General features: G+C 52.8%; 7 protein-coding genes across 7 annotated transcripts; 5 read left to right on the forward strand and 2 right to left on the reverse strand.

Moving 5' to 3' along the window:
• Nucleotides 1-1,522: 1,522 nt before the first annotated feature.
• Nucleotides 1,523-1,948, forward strand: AB675_3828 (uncharacterized protein; the record flags this gene model as incomplete). Its single annotated transcript, XM_018143913.1, has 1 exon — nt 1,523-1,948. The coding sequence occupies one exon, from the start codon at nt 1,523-1,525 to the stop codon at nt 1,946-1,948; it is 426 nt and encodes a 141-aa protein (XP_017994921.1).
• Nucleotides 1,949-3,424: 1,476 nt separating this feature from the next.
• Nucleotides 3,425-5,147, reverse strand: AB675_3829 (Glutamyl-tRNA(Gln) amidotransferase subunit B, mitochondrial; the record flags this gene model as incomplete). Its single annotated transcript, XM_018143914.1, has 3 exons — nt 3,425-3,952; nt 4,009-5,050; nt 5,098-5,147. The coding sequence occupies 3 exons, from the start codon at nt 5,145-5,147 to the stop codon at nt 3,425-3,427; spliced, it is 1,620 nt and encodes a 539-aa protein (XP_017994923.1).
• A 497-nt stretch (nt 5,148-5,644) lies between these two features.
• AB675_3830 (L-pipecolate oxidase) lies at nt 5,645-7,022 on the reverse strand (the record flags this gene model as incomplete). Its single annotated transcript, XM_018143916.1, has 2 exons — nt 5,645-5,909; nt 5,959-7,022. The coding sequence occupies 2 exons, from the start codon at nt 7,020-7,022 to the stop codon at nt 5,645-5,647; spliced, it is 1,329 nt and encodes a 442-aa protein (XP_017994869.1).
• A 559-nt stretch (nt 7,023-7,581) lies between these two features.
• On the forward strand, nt 7,582-9,630 carry AB675_3831 (putative translation initiation factor eIF-2B subunit epsilon; the record flags this gene model as incomplete). The annotated part of the gene is made up of 1 exon (XM_018143917.1): nt 7,582-9,630. One exon carries the CDS (start codon nt 7,582-7,584, stop codon nt 9,628-9,630), a length of 2,049 nt encoding a protein of 682 aa, XP_017994892.1.
• Nucleotides 9,631-10,276: 646 nt separating this feature from the next.
• On the forward strand, nt 10,277-11,916 carry AB675_3832 (E3 ubiquitin-protein ligase dbl4; the record flags this gene model as incomplete). Its single annotated transcript, XM_018143918.1, has 3 exons — nt 10,277-10,376; nt 10,424-11,836; nt 11,888-11,916. The coding sequence occupies 3 exons, from the start codon at nt 10,277-10,279 to the stop codon at nt 11,914-11,916; spliced, it is 1,542 nt and encodes a 513-aa protein (XP_017994885.1).
• Nucleotides 11,917-13,106: 1,190 nt separating this feature from the next.
• AB675_3833 (Mitochondrial RNA-splicing protein MRS3) lies at nt 13,107-14,275 on the forward strand (the record flags this gene model as incomplete). The annotated part of the gene is made up of 6 exons (XM_018143919.1): nt 13,107-13,156; nt 13,224-13,293; nt 13,350-13,385; nt 13,439-13,571; nt 13,627-13,779; nt 13,827-14,275. The coding sequence occupies 6 exons, from the start codon at nt 13,107-13,109 to the stop codon at nt 14,273-14,275; spliced, it is 891 nt and encodes a 296-aa protein (XP_017994907.1).
• Nucleotides 14,276-15,477: 1,202 nt separating this feature from the next.
• Nucleotides 15,478-17,985, forward strand: AB675_3834 (putative AAA domain-containing protein; the record flags this gene model as incomplete). Its single annotated transcript, XM_018143920.1, has 4 exons — nt 15,478-15,567; nt 15,619-15,850; nt 15,925-17,712; nt 17,765-17,985. The coding sequence occupies 4 exons, from the start codon at nt 15,478-15,480 to the stop codon at nt 17,983-17,985; spliced, it is 2,331 nt and encodes a 776-aa protein (XP_017994899.1).
• Between the last annotated feature and the right edge of the window lie 219 nt (nt 17,986-18,204).

Consider the following 18,204-nt stretch of genomic DNA (forward strand, 5'->3'; position numbering starts at 1 on the left):
AACACCGGACCTTACCCCAGGTCATGGAAGCTTCAAGAGGGAAGTATTGGTAAGTCAGACGCATAGGATCTGTCTTATAACTGATTAGCGATCAAGCCAAAGCCGCGGCAGCCATGACATGATGGATTGCGGGCCATGGAGGATCGGTCTTGAAGTGCTCGAAGTTTGATTCCTCAGCAACATTTGCTGATTAGCGAACTTCCCCACGCACAGTCAGAATCGCTACCGCACAGCCTCTGCCGCTGCAGAAAGCGGACGAGGCTGCCGGCACCGAATGTCGCCCGTTACCGGACTTCTTCCTCCAGAGCACCCCTCCTGCCATATTGGGCAAGCTCGGTCGAAGACACCGCTGGCTTGCAGTGGTCGCAGATCACCCAGACAGCAGATTTCCGATGGATCGCAAAGCTTGATCAGATCCTTCCTAATGCCGGTATAGCCGTAAAAGGTGTTCACCGCTTGATTCGATCCCGCGCTTCAGTTTTCGTTGTGCAGATGATATTGTCTCGGCATGCTCAACATGAAAACCAGCTCACCGAGAAACGTTCGATAGCAATAACGCCAATATGGCGGACCATCGCCCGGACGGCGACCGACCTCGGCCAGGAGGCGTGCGTAGGAGATGAACCCGAGATGATACGGGTACGATCAACGAAACGTTATTCGGCGTACTTTGAAAGCAATGAGAACTTTGGTGACCTAAATGTACGACAGCTAATGCACGTGCTCTCCTCGATTGGTTGGATGTTCGGCACACAGGGTTTGTCACAGCTGGCGGTTGCAGTAGCTGATTGCCAAGTCACTGCTTACTGGGCTTTGTGAGTCAGGCAGCAACTGCTCCGACAGCTCTTCGGATTTCTACGCCTTACGTCCATCTGATCTCTAAGCAACCACGACAAAACACGAACGCTGGGCGAAGCACGCCTTTATGACAAACTCCGCCCTACTTTCCTTACGCCCATACACAATGGATATGCGGCCACCTACGCGCCCTATCACCGAGGCTCCGAACAAGGTGATCCTAGATGAGTGCATATACATCCCCCTGATCCTCATTCCTGTAAAACCTGCCTTCTCTTTTGCACTCTGCATATTGCACCGCAAGCTCTCCATTTTGTGAAACGACGTGTTCCCAACAAGAACCGGTCGAAATCCGAAACTCGGCACCGCCACTAAAATTCTCGAGAGCCACCACCAATTTTTATATCCATCCACCAGTTCGGGCTTCGTCGCCGACCCGGATCTTGGCGAAATCAAACCCAAAATCTCTGCCAGTCTTGGGACCGACCCAACAGCGAGTACGAAAGGTCCTCGTGGTACTACTTCAACAAGGCAAATTTCTTGAACTTCCATTTCGAAGATTTTAAACTCCACTTGTGACTCGAAATTCGTGCATTGGAACACGCAATTTTCGCTTCCACGTGTTTGATCTCCGATCCAACGGCGGCATAGAGAGTACATATAGACCCTGGCCTTGGCCTCAGGTATCAAACTCAACCACAACATACACCTAGTCACCACCATCATGACATCGAGACCTCAAATATCACCTTTACAGATCGACAACACAATGACCGACCTCTGCACCATCACAAAGTCTCTCTCCCTCGAGGAGACATACACACTCGCCGACCGAGCACGAAGGAAGTCATCCGACAAGCTCGTCCGCGAAGACCTCCGCCTCAAGCTGGGCCACACCAACGTTCTTGATTCATTACTCAAGGACATTGCTCGAAGATCACCTCCACCCTCACCAACACAATCGTGCTCACGCCCTGTATCTTCGCCGATGAAGCGCCAGTCGTCAGGCAACTCAATAACCTGGGCGACGCAAACAGTCACGAAGGTGCACGGCGTAGACGACTATGGTTTCGCATACGAGGATGACGGAGAGGAGGACATGGAAAGTCTGAGTCTGTGCCGGACGAAGTCAAGGAAGCCGGAGCGGTGAATGTCGATTAGACATGAACCGGTATTTGCGGTGGACTTCTTACGACAATGACTTTATGACGACCATTCTTCACGACCTGATATCCTAGCGACAGCGAGCATTCTACGATTTTTTAAAGCGATACCCAGATTGTTTACGGTTTCTACTTAACACATTCGGCATTTCAGCACTTCAGCATTTCATTGGTGGCATTTGCACACCAAAACCGGGCTTCAGATTTCATCCAGCTTATACATTCGGAAGGATCATTGCAGTGGAATCAATATTGCACCGAGAGGCAATCTGCCCGGAGCTTTAGGGGGCATTCGGATTCGAAAAGCAGCTGAGGACAGCATGGAACGCAAGTTGCGAGGGGGGCGAGGCCCCGAGTCTGACTCAGACCGGCTCTGATACGCTCGTATGACCGCCACTCCTTCATACGGAGGACGAACGAGGACATACGGAGGAACAGACTTGGCTATGGGGATGCGACAGAAAGGCATCCCACGATCTCAGCAGATCGACATGACGGATATGGATTCAGATAGTGATCAATACCAGACTGTTGATGATCGGCACATTTTTCCGCTTCGGTGCTCTCCTACTCGTATTGTTCGTGACTTCGTACAAGTTTCGTTCTCGCAGAGAACACCGTACAACACGCAAATTTCAACCTAAACTCTATGTTGCCGCGGGCCGCTCAGTCCCATGAGCGATACTTGCCTCATCATGACATTTTGCCTCGCTGGTTGCCCGCCGGTACCGAGGCTGAGATCACCAGGGACGGGCAATCTGCCCCAGATTGATGGCATAAGCATACATATGATCTGCCAGGCGCGCTGCTTAGTGCATGGGTACCTAGGTAGGCAATAGCTTGTGATGCCGCCTTCCTGTAAGCATATTTTACATTTTATAGAGAACGCCATTGCGCACGCAGCGATGCTTTACGCCGCCTGCCCTACAGCCGCGCTATCTGCTCACAGGGATCAACGTGACACGAGGTACGCACACGGAACAAAGCTGGCAAGTCCGGCATGCTGCGGGCGAATGCTCTTGCCATCGGAAAGCTCACTCTATTATGTGAGAGACACGAACAGGAAGCAAAGCGTCATGAAGCTCTCCTCAGCATAGACTTGCGTACCCATGTCTTGTTGAGGAGAGCGACGCGGTTGAGATGACTGGTAGCTGGAACGCTGCACTGTACTACTCGAGGCATGTGCACTTCTCTGGTCGTGTCAAAAGCACCGGAAGAGCTTACTGAGCCGACGTGTACATTCATCGTGATTACTATTGTCAGTCGTTGAACGTGCAGGACCGTTGCAATGGGCATGGCTATCGCGTATTCCGCTTTGAGGTGATCGAGGCATACATGCTAAACGCACCTCCCCTGGAGCATGTGGTCGCAGGGACCGCATGCTCCTAATATGGCATGTGTGAAATGTCCTGGCCAAGCCGCGGGGCTTCTTCATGTTCTCCATGAGCCGTAGTACGAGCTTCCTAGCTGTCCGCATGTGCATCACCCAGGAGTCGTTGTCTGAGATGCTTCTCTGCCACTGGAGCCTGTATGCGACTCCTGTCGCCGGAGCTCATCATCTGTCCCATCAAGAACTTGATCTTGTTGTGCTTGCCCTTCTTGACAATATCCTTGACGTGATCCGGAAACTGCGCAATCACTTTTTCCACCAGCTTCTTGTATTCATCCTGCGAAAGCGGTCGAAACGCCAGCTTTTCGGTATCCACGATCTCCTGGACCGTACGTTGTCCCCCGCTCTCGAACACTGTCTTGAGGACGTGCTTCGCCGACGTTGTGGTGAGCTCATTCGAGTACAACATTCTCATGAGGGCAGAGAACTCCCGGACAGGAACGAGGGCTTCAGACCAGGCGCGTTCGTGCGTGGTGAGGAGAGAGCCAAGTTCGTGCAGGACCCAATTGCCTGTCAGCTTGCCAATCTCAGTCATTCTCCGCTGCGCGGCGAGTGGCTCCGCCATGGCCAGGAGGCGGGGCTCGATATGTGAAATGATGTCCTGAAAGTAATTGAGCCGCATGCTTCATCCAATGCCACCAGTGCCCAGGCATCGACGTTCGAGAGACCGTGTAGGTCCGTGAGCATCATTGCCAGCTCTTCGGGTATCGGAGGTAGTGTTGCGGCGATGTGCTGCGTGAGATCGGACCCAACGTAGAGCGGTGGAATGTCGGGGTCGGGCATGTAGCGATAGTCGACCTCGCCTTCTTTGCCGCGAAGTCTTCGCGTAATGTCTGGGCGGGTGATGGACCAGCCCCGTGTCTCCCCTTCAATCACGCCTCCGTTCTCGAGGACTTCGATCTGACGGTCTCGCTCGGCTCGGATTGCGTCTTCGACACCTTTGATCGTACCAAGATTTTTGATCTCAGTGCGCTGACCCAGCCCGGTCACGCCTCCATATGAGAAGGTTGCATCCTGGTCACTATTTGTCCGACGGACAGAGACATTGACGTCTGCACGCAGACCACCGTGCTCCATACCCGTCGTGACAGCATCGACGGCGTACAGTAAAGCCTGAATCTTCTTCACATAAGCTGCAGCCACACGGGGAGAGTGAATCTGCGGCAGCGAAATGATTTCGAGGAGAGGATGACCTGCTCGGTTGAAGTCAACGAGAGTCACCCCAGCATCCTGGTCTTGCGTCCTTGCCGTGTCTTGTTCCAACTGCACTTGCTTAATTCCGATGACCAACTGTCGATCTGGCTCTAGCCCATCACTCGAGTCAAGAACCACCACACCATCCTTTGCGAACGGATGGTAGTATTGCGTGATCTGATAACCGGATGGCTGATCATGGTAGAAGTAGTGCTTCCTGTCGAAGCGACTCTCTTGTTGAATGTCGCATCCGAGAATTGTCGCAGCCCGGATAGCAGGTATCAGTGTAGCGTATTGAAACTGCGGCTGGCTACCGGGAAGAGCAAGATCGAACTCGGCGACTCTGGAGTTGGGCTCGGGGGAGGGATCGGTCAGGGCGTTGGAGAAGAGCTTGCGCGTTGTGTTGAGCTGTGCGTGAATCTCGATGCCGACAGTCAATTCCCATCCTGGAATGTCGTCGAGATTCCATCTGCTCGGACGCGTGCCATTCTCGCGTCGATCAGCTCTGGAGACCTTAATATCGTCCTTCAACTGTTTGCGAAGGGGCACTACGTCCCCTCGTAGCGGCGACCCAGCATGTAGATGGCGCAGTAGACGTCCATCGGTGTTGCGGTAGAAAGGCGATACGACCGATGAGCAGGCATGAGATGGCCGAGGCCAGGCAGGACGCCTACCGTGGAGACGCAGGCATCGCGACAGCATAAGCCTATGAGGCTCCTACAGACGCAATGCCCGAGCAGAGTTGAATGAGAGAGAAGTAGAGTGAACGTGTCCATGCTCCAGAAATTATGTCCAAGAAATTCTTGTCATCCGGTCTTTGAGAGCTGCTACGGTAGCACATAAGAAGATATAGCGCAACACTGCGCCGGATGACAGGAATTTCCGGGAAAGTGCGTACTACCACTCATCCCGATGGCCACACCATGTTAGGCATGTCCTTGTTGGCTACGAAGTGTACGACAGCTATTGAATACACTGGGCATACTCATAGTTTTACTGTCCGTCAAACAGGTGCGAACGAGATTTCAACACACAGTGCCCAGAGTGCAACAGATCGCTCTATGCATGCAATTATATACTAAGCCCTTGCAGATACCCTTCACAACTTGACAGCAGGATCAAGTAAATCCTTCATCTCGTATCGTGGATAGTCGGGAAACATGCATGGATCTGGCCATTCGCGATCCCACGACCACTTTTGCATCAACTCGGGCGACAACGTTCCTTCTAACATCTCGATGACATACTTGCCGAGGACTGGGAAGAACTTCCACCCGTGGAAGTTGCCACAGGTCGCCACATAGAGACCCTTTGCGCCGGTGTGAGGTGAAATGATGAAATCGCCGCTGGTCGTGAATGCATCCCTGGTATCGGTCAGTATGTTCGCACTCCTCCACAATTCACACGACTCACCAGCAAATACGGTGCTTCTCGAATTTCCATCCCGCTGCCTTTTTCCCGTAGAAAACTTCACTGGCGTGAACGATGTCGTCCTTTAACCGGTCAGATACCTTCCACTGTGCGTAGTCTTCCTTGGGAGGAGGCATAGAAATAAATCGACCCGGAGACACTTCTTTCCTGTTCGTGAAGATGGTCTGTCCCCACCACTTCAACTCTCGATCAGGAGTCGGAGGAAGGCTGCCGATGAAGGGACCGGTCCTTGCACTGTAGCCTTGCATTCCGACAGGCATCGACGCGAACGTTTTATGTGACTCGGTGTCGAGCTTGTGCATACCGGTGGCGATGCCTCCAGCCACGATCCTCTGTCCAGCGTCCAGAGCTTTGATGCCACTGCTTTGTGCACTGCGCGCCAGCAATTTAGGGGTGAAAGCGCCAGTCGAGAGGATTGTGTGGGTCGCGGTCAAGACCTTCCCATCGGCTGTCTTGATTCCGTGCACACGACCATCACTGTCCGTCTGCAGTCCAGTGACTTCCGCGGTGACATACTTCACACCTAGCTCGATGGCCTTCTTGGTGACCGCCTTCAAGCAATCTCCAGCAGCACCCCAACCGCTAGTCTTGTTCACCAGGACTTCCTTGACCCCTGTATAATCAGCTTCTTCAAAAAGACCACTGTACAGCTTCCGGGCTTCTTCTATCGGGACAGCCCGGAGGTCAGCCTTGCGCCCGAGCTTTTGGTAGTTTTTGATCACATCCTGGGCGTAGTCGGTCCTGCACATCCAATAGATGCCTGTCTCGTGGAAGTACGGCTTCCATAGTGGGTCTGACTTGAAGATATCCTGTGCTTCGACGGCCATTTTGCAGTAAACGAAGTCATCATAATCTGCCCTCACGACCTTATTCCAGTCCCAAGACGCTGCGACACGAGTGTTCGCATCGTAAGCATCACGGTCTACAATCGTGACGGATGCCGTTGGATACTTTTGAATGAGATAGTATGCTGTCGAAACACCAAACACGCCGGCGCCGACAATGATGTAGGAGTGCGATGGCACTGAGTCAGCCAAGATGGCCATGGCAGCGAGCTTAAGGGCAGCAAGAAGAAACGAAGAGAGCGGCTTGCCCTCGAGAGACACGACGATAAGACCTCGAATGTTTATACAATACCTTCATCAATAGCATTACCGGTCTGGGCGCGCCCTGTACTCATACGAAGCATCCACACTCGAAAGTGTGAGACCAACGGCAAAGGCGCGGTTGAGATGACCCAAGAAAGAAATTCGACCCCCAGCTTGAAATCGGAGACGGCTGCTGATCGGCGAGGCAGCCCGGCGCTCGGCAAAGCTACTGTTCCGGGACACACAATGCCTTGACGCAAGTGACTCCAAACTCGCGAGGCTGTCTGCTTCAAGTTTTGGCAGGAGGCACCAATAATGATTCACATTTACAAATTTGAACTCCCACCATGCCAGCTCTTCGCGTCTTGATGCACACTCACGAACAATCTGCCTGTGTCTTACAGAACAATCAAGGATAGAAATCAACACGCGTGCAGCATAAAAGCGTGATTCTCAGGGAGAACTATTTCTTCTCCTGAATTGCCGTTCTTGGCTGTGAGGGCCGGACACCATACTTATGCCTCCCAAAGGCCAGAAAGCGCCCGCGGGCAAAGGCAAGGGAGGAGAAGACAAGCAGGAGGAAGCATTCCGAGCCATTGTCCTGGCAGACTCTTTCGAGACCAAATTCACTCCATTCACGCTCGAACGGCCAAGGTGCCTCCTGCCACTCGCCAACACGCCTCTATTGGAATACACGTTCGAATTCCTGGCCAGCGCAGGGGTCGGTGAGGTGTATATGTATGCGGGCGCTCATACTGAGCAAGTTGAGACCTACGTACAAGCATCGAAATGGTCACAGAAGTCTTCACCCTTCAGACTCTCGTTTCTCCGAGACGAGACCGCCACATGTGTTGGCGATGTCATGCGGAATCTGGATTCTAAGCACATCTTCGACAAGTCCGCGGATTTCCTGGTCGTGAGTGGGGATATTGTGGCCGATTACCCCATACACCAAGCCCTAGCCGCCCATCGAACGCGACGGGAGCGCAACAAAGATGCCATCATGACTATGCTACTCCGGGAGGCTCCTGAAGAAGTTCGACTGCACAGCAAAACTCCTTTACCGACGTTTGTGATCGATCCTGTCAACGACAGATGTCTCCACTATGAGGAGACACCTCCGCACAAGCAATACAGCGCACACATAGAAGCAGAAGCACTCAAGCAGCCAGAACTGGACATACGGCAGGATCTCCTAGATTGTCGCATCGACATATGCGCACCAGATGTGCTCACGCTCTACTCAGATAACTTCGACCATCAGTCACCGAGGAAGGATTTTCTTTTCGGCGTGTTGAAAGACCATGAGTTGAACGGCAAGACGATCCATACCTACATCACCAGAAGCCATTACGTTGCCAGAATTGCTGATCTGCCATGCTACGACACGATATCGCGTGATTTGGTGAGCGGCAAAGTTCCGTCCCTCGCGATTGAGAACAACATCTTCAGGAACGGTTCATATTCTCGGTCATACGCAGGACCAATCCTCGGGCAAGGAGTCATCAGATCTCGACCTTCGCAGATCGACAGTGCGACAGTGATCGGGCCGGGCACGAGTATAGCCAGGGATACGAGACTGGCGCGGAGCTTGGTCGGCAGCAGATGCAATATTGGCAAGCGATGCCGGATCCGACAATCCTATATCTGGGATGATGTTACAATCGGGTCCGACGTCAGCATCGAGAACGCAATAATCGGCAGTGAGACTTTCATTGGCGACAACTGCACGATCGAAGAAGGCGCACTGATCTCTTTTGGAGTCCATCTGGTCGCAGGCACGAATGTGCCTGCTGGCGTGAAGGTCACGAAAACCTCGAATGGAGCATCGGGGACCGAAATTGGTGGTGGAGGATATGAGTATCAGGACGATGAGGACGACGAGGACGATCTCGATGCGGCTCCCGGCCTTGTATACATGCACCGGAGGGCGGCTGATTCGGTCTCAACGCTTGGCTCAGATATCTCGGAACCAGAGTCACCCATTGACAATAGTCGGAGCCAGAGCTTCGCAACGACCCAGTCAGACGAGGACAGCACAGATCGATTCCAGCACGACACTGTTGCCATTCTCTTGCAACGTATGCAGGAAGGGCACAAAGTGGACGATATGCAGTCTGAACTCATGGGTCTCAGATTCAGTGGCTCGGCCGATGAGGTCAGTGTTCGAAAGGCTGTCGCAGCCGCCATATCGAGGAGAATACACTCGCAGGTGGAAGAAGGGAGATCCGCAACGGAGGCGGCCCACGAGACAATTAACACATATCAATACCTGATACGCAGAGAACGTGTTGAGCAGTCCACTGCCGAGCAAGTGGAATTCCTTCTCGAAGTTCAACGAACTCTGTCCCGTCGCAATCAGGGTGGCAAGGTGTTCGGTGCCATAGCGATCGAGCTATACAATCTAGACATTGCGGAGGAGGATGCTATCATGCTGTGGTGGAATGACAAGCAATCTCAAAAGAATGAAGAGATGGCTGGCGTTAGAGAGCTGACCAAGCCTCTCATTGACCGTCTAGAAGAAAGTGACAGTGAAAGTGAGGAGGACGAGGACGAGGAGGAGTAGGAGAACAAGAGCACTCCGTAGACCAAGTAGACTAAGTCTGCAGCAACATCCAACAGAAAGATGTGTTGCTCACAGCCACGAGTTGAATTGACAGTATCACAAATGCTCAAAAGTGAATACGCAGCATGAATGCCATACCAGATGTCTGGTAAGGCAAATGAATGCCCCACTTTCCAGCCGAGGGCGGAAGTGACGAAGTGGCGGCCTGGACGTGCCTGTGGCTTCGCCCTGAGGCGTCACTGCACCTGATCGGCCCTTACAAAGATACCCGGTTCATCACCTTATGACTGATACTCACAACCAACTTCTTACGTCCTCATGATCTCTCCATTTTCTACATCAGATCATCGTCGTGACATCTCTCTACAACTGTCGTTCAGTCACTGGCCATCGGACACCTGCAGCATTCAACAGCGGCCGCCCGCAGCAGGTGCCATCCTTGCCCACCCCTCTTAGCGCAGACTGTTGTCTCGATCGAGACGCAGCTGCCTTCGAAGTCGCCATCACGTCCCAGTTGAGGAAACGAAAGGTTTCTGATACTCTACAAGAAGACTATCCTCAGCCAGACGCCAAATCGCGAAAGATCACTACGCTACCTCAAGAGCCAGGAACACCAGTGTCAAACCGCCGATCTCCTACACCAGTCATGGATTCCGATGATGACATGATGTCTGTCTCTCACAGTGAGGACGAGCTCGAACTCGACGAGGGCACACAAGATAGCGAGGTCGGTAGCATCGATGGAGGTATGTAAGCACCCGAATCCTTCGCCACAGTTGCTGACACAGCCTAGATTTCGAGCCAGAGGACGGCAGCTTTGGCTACGACAAAGACTATCTCACAAATCCAGCAAAACCATACGAAATCGAGTTCAAGGTCCTCGATCCTCAGGAGATCAAAGCCCAACAAGACAAACAATTCGAGGAAGTATCCTCAGTCCTCGAGCTTCCCCCAGAACAAACGGCAATTCTTCTCCGTCACATGCGATGGAACAAGGAAAAGCTGCTAGAATCGTATATGGAAGATCCAGAACGCGTCCTCGAAGCGGCTGGACTTGGCTTGACATTTGCAGCAGCACCTCAGACAAAAACTGTGCCTGGCTTCGAGTGCGAAATCTGCTACGAGGACGGCCCCTCACTACAGACATATGCCATGAAATGTGGTCACCGATACTGCGCGGATTGCTACACCCAATACCTGACTCAGAAGGTCAAGGAAGATGGAGAGGCTGCAAGAATAGAATGTCCCAAGGACGGCTGTACACGAATGGTGGACGCCAAATCACTGAGACTCCTAGTCACACCCGAGATCCAGGCGCGTTATGATGTGTTACTCACCAGAACTTACGTCGATGACAAAGAGAATCTCAAGTGGTGTCCAGCACCAGACTGTGAGTATGCCATCGACTGTCCGGTAAAGAAGCGCGATCTCAACCGGATCGTTCCGACGGTGCGTTGTTCCAAGCAGCATGCTTTCTGTTTCGGCTGCACTCTCGCAGACCATCTACCGGCTCCTTGTGCCCTCGTCAAGAAGTGGATGAAGAAGTGTGAGGACGACAGCGAGACCTCGAACTGGATCTCAGCCAACACGAAAGAATGTCCGAAGTGTAACTCGACCATCGAAAAGAATGGAGGCTGCAATCACATGACTTGCCGAAAATGCAAGCATGAGTTCTGCTGGATGTGTATGGGCCCTTGGTCGGAGCATGGAACTAGTTGGTACAATTGCAACCGATTCGAGGAAAAGTCAGGCAGCGAAGCCAGGGACGCTCAGGCCAAATCTAGACACTCGCTCGAGCGATATTTACATTACTACAATCGATACGCCAACCACGAACAATCTGCCAAGCTGGACAAAGACCTTTACCTGAAGACCGAGAAGAAAATGACGAGCCTCCAGACACAATCTAACATGTCGTGGATCGAGGTTCAGTACTTGGATGCTGCATCAAAGACGTTGCAAGCGTGCCGACAGACCTTGAAGTGGACGTATGCTTTTGCGTACTACCTGCAGCGAAACAATATGACCGAGATATTCGAGGACAACCAGAAGGACCTGGAAATGGCGGTCGAGGCTCTTAGTGCCATGTTTGAGAAGCCTGTCAACGAATTGGGCAGCCTGAAGGTCGACATTCTCGACAAGAGCACCTACTGCAATCGGCGACGGGAGATCCTGCTCAGCGACACCGCCGACAATCTCAAGAAAGGTAAGCTGATGTCTATTTCCACAAGGCCCGGATTGCTAACATGAGTCGTAGGCAATTGGGAATTCATCGTTGAGGTATAGAATCCGCCTCAGACAAGTTGGGTCGCGCGAAGGGAGGCACCACGAGCAAGCCCAATCAACCCCCTTTTAGGACCAAGATCGATCAATCGCGAGCGCGTTCGTGCTACAATGCGACTGTTCCGCGAACGACGCCGAAGGAGATTATTGGCTCTGATCAGAGTGAGGAATGGGTTGAACGCGCCGTTACCAGACCCCTTCTCAACCATTGAAGGACCATGGGTATGTCCACCACATTATTATATCGCATGCAGTGCATGCGCGGCGTCATCAACTGCGGCGCAAGATTTATGCAGCAACCAACCTTGGCCTACATAGGTAGTGACTGGCGCTGAGCGGCTGTCCAGCGTTCTTTGTCGGCGGCTGCATCTTCTGTACAGCAGCGAAGCGACACGCTTGCATAGAGAGAGGTGCCAGGGTCGGTGACGTTTGGCTGATTTTAGCGATAGCATCTCTGGCATGGGCGGCGGTGGCATACATGTCCTTCAGACTTATGAATTACACACAGATGACATTAAAGAATGGAAAGCTTCAATACGTCCAGGGCTGTAGAAAGTATGTACAAGAATGAGGTACAGTAGGCGCTCGCTCGGGCCTAGATTCCGGGGCACTGAGGCATATCCGACTCTACTATCAGATGATCGGATCTGATAGGGCCAGGGCCACGTGAACATGCTCGGACTCAATGTTGTATTCAGCGAGTTCAAAGCCGAACCGAACAATCCCATGGACGCGCAGGCAGTATGACTGTAAATTTCTTGATCCACTACAGGTCGATGGCCTCGCAGGAAGGGGTAAGTAGGTAGCGAAGTGAGCTTTTCTGGAATCATCACGCAGATTTGCCCCAAAGTAGACATGATCAAAAGTCAGCGCAGGTGCATATCTTCTCGGCATCATCGACGACTGCGTCTATACACACGAGTCATTCGAGCTGTGCTATGACGGTCTGCTTCCTACAATAGTACAATCTTTTCAAAGGCTCCCTCTTCATAATGCAGAATTGTTTGTTGGCTTGATTGCATTGAGTTGTGTTTGCTACATCATTGATCTGCTCTGGCCCAAGTCAAAAAAAGTTGACCGTGCTTCTCCATTTCCCGCCTCCGTTCCAAATCTACACTCGTACCGTAGCCACGAACATACGGAACGCAACAGTGGCGACACAACCCAAGTTTCCTGCGGCGCTGCCCGCGGACATGTCATTGTCCAGCAACAGTCCTGACGCTGTCCCTGGAGAAGAGTACGAGTGAGTCAAATGTCACAGGGCCACGAGCTCTATGAAGTACCGCGGAGATACTAACAACGTTGCGCAGATATGAAGCTCTACCATCAACATATGGCCTCTACCATAACATGGCAGCGGGCGCGTTCGCTGGAATTGCGGTATGCGAGCATTGCATGAGTCCAGGGGAAAGGGTAAGACTGACAAAGTTGCGCAGGAACACACCGTCATGTACCCAGTCGATCTTATGAAGGTGAGCAAGAGCTGGTACAATCGTAGGATAGCGGTGCTGATGAGCTCTACCAGACTCGAATACAAGTCATCAATCCTGCCTCAGGCGGCCTCTACACCGGCATTTCAAATGCCTTTTCCACAATCTACCGAATGGAGGGCTTGCGGACATTATGGAGAGGCGTCAGCAGTGTCGTAGTCGGAGCCGGTATGGCGTTCACAAGATACAAGATTAGGAGAGAGGAGCTGATTTTGATACACAGGTCCTGCTCACGCTGTCTACTTCGGTACCTATGAGGTGGTGAAAGAGGCAATGGGCGCAAATTCTACAGACGGCACACATCACCCCCTCGCCGCAGCGGCCTCAGGAGCTGCTGCAACAATCACCAGCGACGCTCTCATGAACCCATTTGACGGTATGTCGCTCGACGCCACGCCTTCCATCCTACTAATACCGGCGCAGTGATCAAGCAACGAATGCAAGTACACGGCTCGACATACCGAAGCATAACAGAATGCGCAGCTCAAGTATTCCGAAGAGAAGGCCTAGCAGCTTTCTACGTCTCTTACCCGACCACCTTATGCATGACAGTCCCCTTCACAGCTACACAATTCATGGCCTACGAATCAATATCGACAATGATGAACCCGCGCAAAGAATACAACCCAATGACGCACTGCGTAGCTGGTGGTCTCGCCGGAGCTTTCGCTGCTGGCATCACGACACCTCTCGATGTCATCAAGACGCTTCTGCAGACCCGCGGCGTAAGCCAACAAGCCGAAATCAGAAACGTACGAGGACTTTGGCACGCTGCACAGATCATTAAGGGCCAGTTCGGCTGGAGTGGATTCATGAGGGGCTGGCGGCCGAGGATCATCACTACTATGCCGAGTACTGCGATTTGTTGGTAAGTTACGACCCTCAGCTGGGCGCTGGAGCAGCCATCCGCTTGCTTATCATGGCGCGCAGTTCCTTCTTGTTCAACCCATGGTCGTATCTAACCGAGTGAATCTGCAGGTCTTCGTACGAAATGGCCAAGGCTTACTTCCGCCGAACGCTTCGTGAGGAGGAAGCTGCATTGGGCCGGTCTAGGTCGAAAAGTTTGTGAACAGCATATTTTGGGGGGAGATCGGGGGATGCGCTAAAGCGGGCGGTCAACCCTCCGACTTCCGACATTTAATGCAAGGCGTCTTGGTGTCCTGGGCGACTGCCTACAAAGGCTTTCTATGAGGCTGCTGCACTCACCTACAAGTGAACGATGCCGCGAGGCCGGCTCGCAGGCACAGAGGGAGAGACTTCTCTGACATTGTGCAGCCAGCGAGTTCTCGGCTGCTGAGGTGGGCTTCGGCGGGGCTGTCTGCAGCCACGAGTCGACGAGCTGCTACCCGAGTGATGGGATTCTCACCGGATTGGATATGCGGCTGCTGTACATCTAAGGTCAAAAAGCGAGTGGGCGGCACATGGACGGTACAACATTGTCTGCCATGTCTGTAGACGCATATTGAGGCAATAGATGGATGTTGATCAAGCAGAACACAAGTGGCCATAGGTGTTAATTTACACTCGAGCTTCTGTGATGATTATGGGATCTGGAAATGTCTCCTCGCTTCATTGGTGCAAGCATGCCTAACTCGATTGCGCAGTGGGCGTTCGAGCAGATCTGGCGACCGAGCAGAAATGTGTCTCAATGCGTGTCCCGTAGATTTGAAGTTGGCAAGGACCGTGCACCGCAAGATCCGAGTACGCGCGAACGACTGCTCATCAATGCTGCATAACAGGTACAGGAGGCTGCAAGGTGGACATGCAGTTATTGGCGAAGAGAGATAGAGAGACCACCTGGGCAGGACAGCATCGCGAAAGATACTCTTTCTAGGTGCAGTCTAGAAAGCCCAGAAAGTCACTGGGAGCGACGTCATCTGAAACTTCGCTGCGGCGTGTGAATGGACTCCTCCGTCTCCAACCACCGCCTGTGCCACCGAATGATGAATGCCCTCAAGACCCATGATTCCAAGCCTCAGCCCAAACTCAAGACCCTGCGATTGTTCTACAAACCACGCTATATTGCCTGATTGTCTTGACACTCTTCGTCGCTCAATGCGCTGCCATTACCGCAATGATGCGGAGCAAGCCTGCCTCGTCGATGCAGAAGACATACGATGAGTGCTATTTGATGTGTTCCACTGCCATCTTCTTCGAGGGTCAGGTACGTGTGCCGGCGACATGTGACTATCGATCAGATACTGACTGGATGCAGAATAACGAAGCAGAGGCTCTGAGGTCCTGGAAAGAGGCCAGAGATGCCATCTACTACCACAACGCATACAAACTGCCTGCGGGCTATGCCCCTCGATCCGAAACCGAGAAAGCCTTGTGGGAATCATTGAAGCAATTGGAACTGCAATGTCGAGAACGTGTAGATCTACTCGAAGCCCTCAAGCAAAGCAGGAGCGATGCGGACAAGCCGGAACGTCCGTCAGCGAGACGAGGTAAGGCTCATACCGCGAGGACGCAAACAATCTGCATGATCAACACGGCTGGCTTGGTGACAATTCTGTCCCAGCAATGCAGTACAACGACCTGCCACAAGCCAGTCCAGCGCTACCGCCGCGGCCTTCAATGCAACTTCATCGGTCCAGCGATGCCACTTTGAAGGATCGCTCAGCCAGTGTTCCGAACAGTGCATCGACGTCTCTTGGGGCGGCACCCACGCTGCCCGTCCCTTCCAAGCAGACCTCTCGTAGTCCGAGCCCGGATGCTGGAAGGAAGACAATGAGGACGACATTACGAACTGGGCGCAAGGGCTTCCAGTCATCTCGGCCACGCACTCAGCCAAAGCAGCCACCGATGGTATCAAAAGCTGCCGGCATGGCATGGGACGCAAACCCTCGACACTCGCAGGTGGACAAAATAGCATTGGATCCGACCATTGAGGCCAGACTGAGTGCTACCGCTGCTAGGCGCAGTCTTGATGCCAATTCACCTGCCGCCTCACGTACTAATAGCATTGTGCGGATGCCAGACCCGGGTGACTATATTCCGCAAAGCCATTGGCGAGAACCATCGGATCCGTACCTGGATCCAGCGGCCTCTCAGTCTATGGTCGACTTGGCTGGTCTAGACCTGAGGCAGCAAACCTCAGTTGACTCCTTCGACGAGCCTCCAACTCCGCCACCTCATTCCGCTGGCGCATCGTCTCCTGCTATTACCAAGACCAGGACAAGTTCTCCACCGCGGATACCGAAAGCGCCTGATATTTCATACCGACGAGAGTACCCAAAAGCCACATCGAGCGTGCCACCATCACTTCAGGCCAATCTTCTGAACAGAGCATATCCTCCTAAGCCTCCTCCGCCAAGGGTCGCGCGAAAGCCAGTCCCAGAAGCGCCCTCGCCAAAGAATAGAGAAAGCACAGAAGCACAGGCTGATAGTGACTCTGAACGGGAAGTGACTGCGCGGCCCAAAGCGAAAGCCCCACGACGGCCACAAGCAACAAGAAAGGAAAGTGGGCAAAAGTCGAAACCAATGACGCCACCTTCGACATCGCCCGATGCGTCATCGAACGAGGAGAACGAAGAAAGCCCGGAGAGCGCGTTCGAGAAGAGGTCCAAGCATGTTTTGAAGCACCTACCACGAGGTATCGACCCAACGGCAGCTGCAAACATCATGAACGAGGTTGTGGTCCGTGGTGACGAGGTGCATTGGGACGACGTGGCAGGTCTCGAACTGGCCAAGACAGCGCTCAAAGAAGCTGTCGTCTACCCTTTTCTGCGCCCCGACCTCTTCATGGGCCTACGCGAACCCGCTCGTGGCATGCTGTTATTCGGACCGCCCGGTACAGGCAAGACTATGCTGGCCCGCGCAGTCGCAACCGAGAGTAAAAGTACTTTCTTCTCAATCAGCGCTAGCAGTCTTACAAGCAAGTGGCACGGCGAATCGGAAAAGCTCGTTCGCGCCCTCTTCTCCTTGGCCAAGGTGCTCAGCCCCAGCATTATCTTCGTGGACGAGATCGACAGTCTCTTAAGCAAGCGAGGCGAAGGCAGCGAACACGAGGCCAGTAGAAGAGCAAAGACGGAATTTCTGATTCAATGGAGTGATCTGCAGCGGGCGGCAGCAGGCAAAGAGAAGGAGACGGAGGAACTGGGAGGTGACCCGACGCGGGTGCTTGTGCTCGCAGCGACGAATTGTCCGTGGGATATTGATGATGCAGCGAGGCGAAGGTTCGTGCGGAGGCAATATATTCCGCTGCCAGAGCACGAGACCAGGGAGAAGCAGTTGAGGACACTATTGGGCTATCAGAAACATGATCTGGATGATGAGGACATACAGCGGCTTGTGGAGGCTACGGATGGTGAGTCTCAACTCCTTTCAATATATGGCTCGTGCTAACTTCTTTATTACAGGTTACTCAGGATCAGATATCACAGCTTTGGCGAAAGACGCAGCGATGGGACCTCTACGCAATCTGGGCGAGGCATTATTATATACCCCTCGAGATCAGATACGACCAATCTCCGTGGCCGACTTTGCTGGAAGCCTACAGAGCATCCGTCCATCGGTCGGCAAGAAGGGTTTGGAGCAGTTTGACGCATGGGCCAGTGAATTTGGGGAGAGAGGTGGTTAATGTGTATCATGCGGCGAGGTGTTGGATTGTTACTTGAGGCCAGTATGGCAGACGCTGCCTTTGCGGTGGTTGTATGAGGTATGAGGTCAGAAGTATTTCTTTCGGACGACCTATATGAAGTATCAAATGACTGATTTAAGTGATATTCTATAATGCATACTCTAGATAAGTGCAAGGGAAGCGACCGTTAGACTCGCGATATCAAGACCGGATGTTAGA

This window comes from Cyphellophora attinorum (assembly GCF_001299255.1).
Source record: "Cyphellophora attinorum strain CBS 131958 chromosome Unknown Contig47, whole genome shotgun sequence".
NCBI lineage: Eukaryota > Fungi > Ascomycota > Eurotiomycetes > Chaetothyriales > Cyphellophoraceae > Cyphellophora > Cyphellophora attinorum.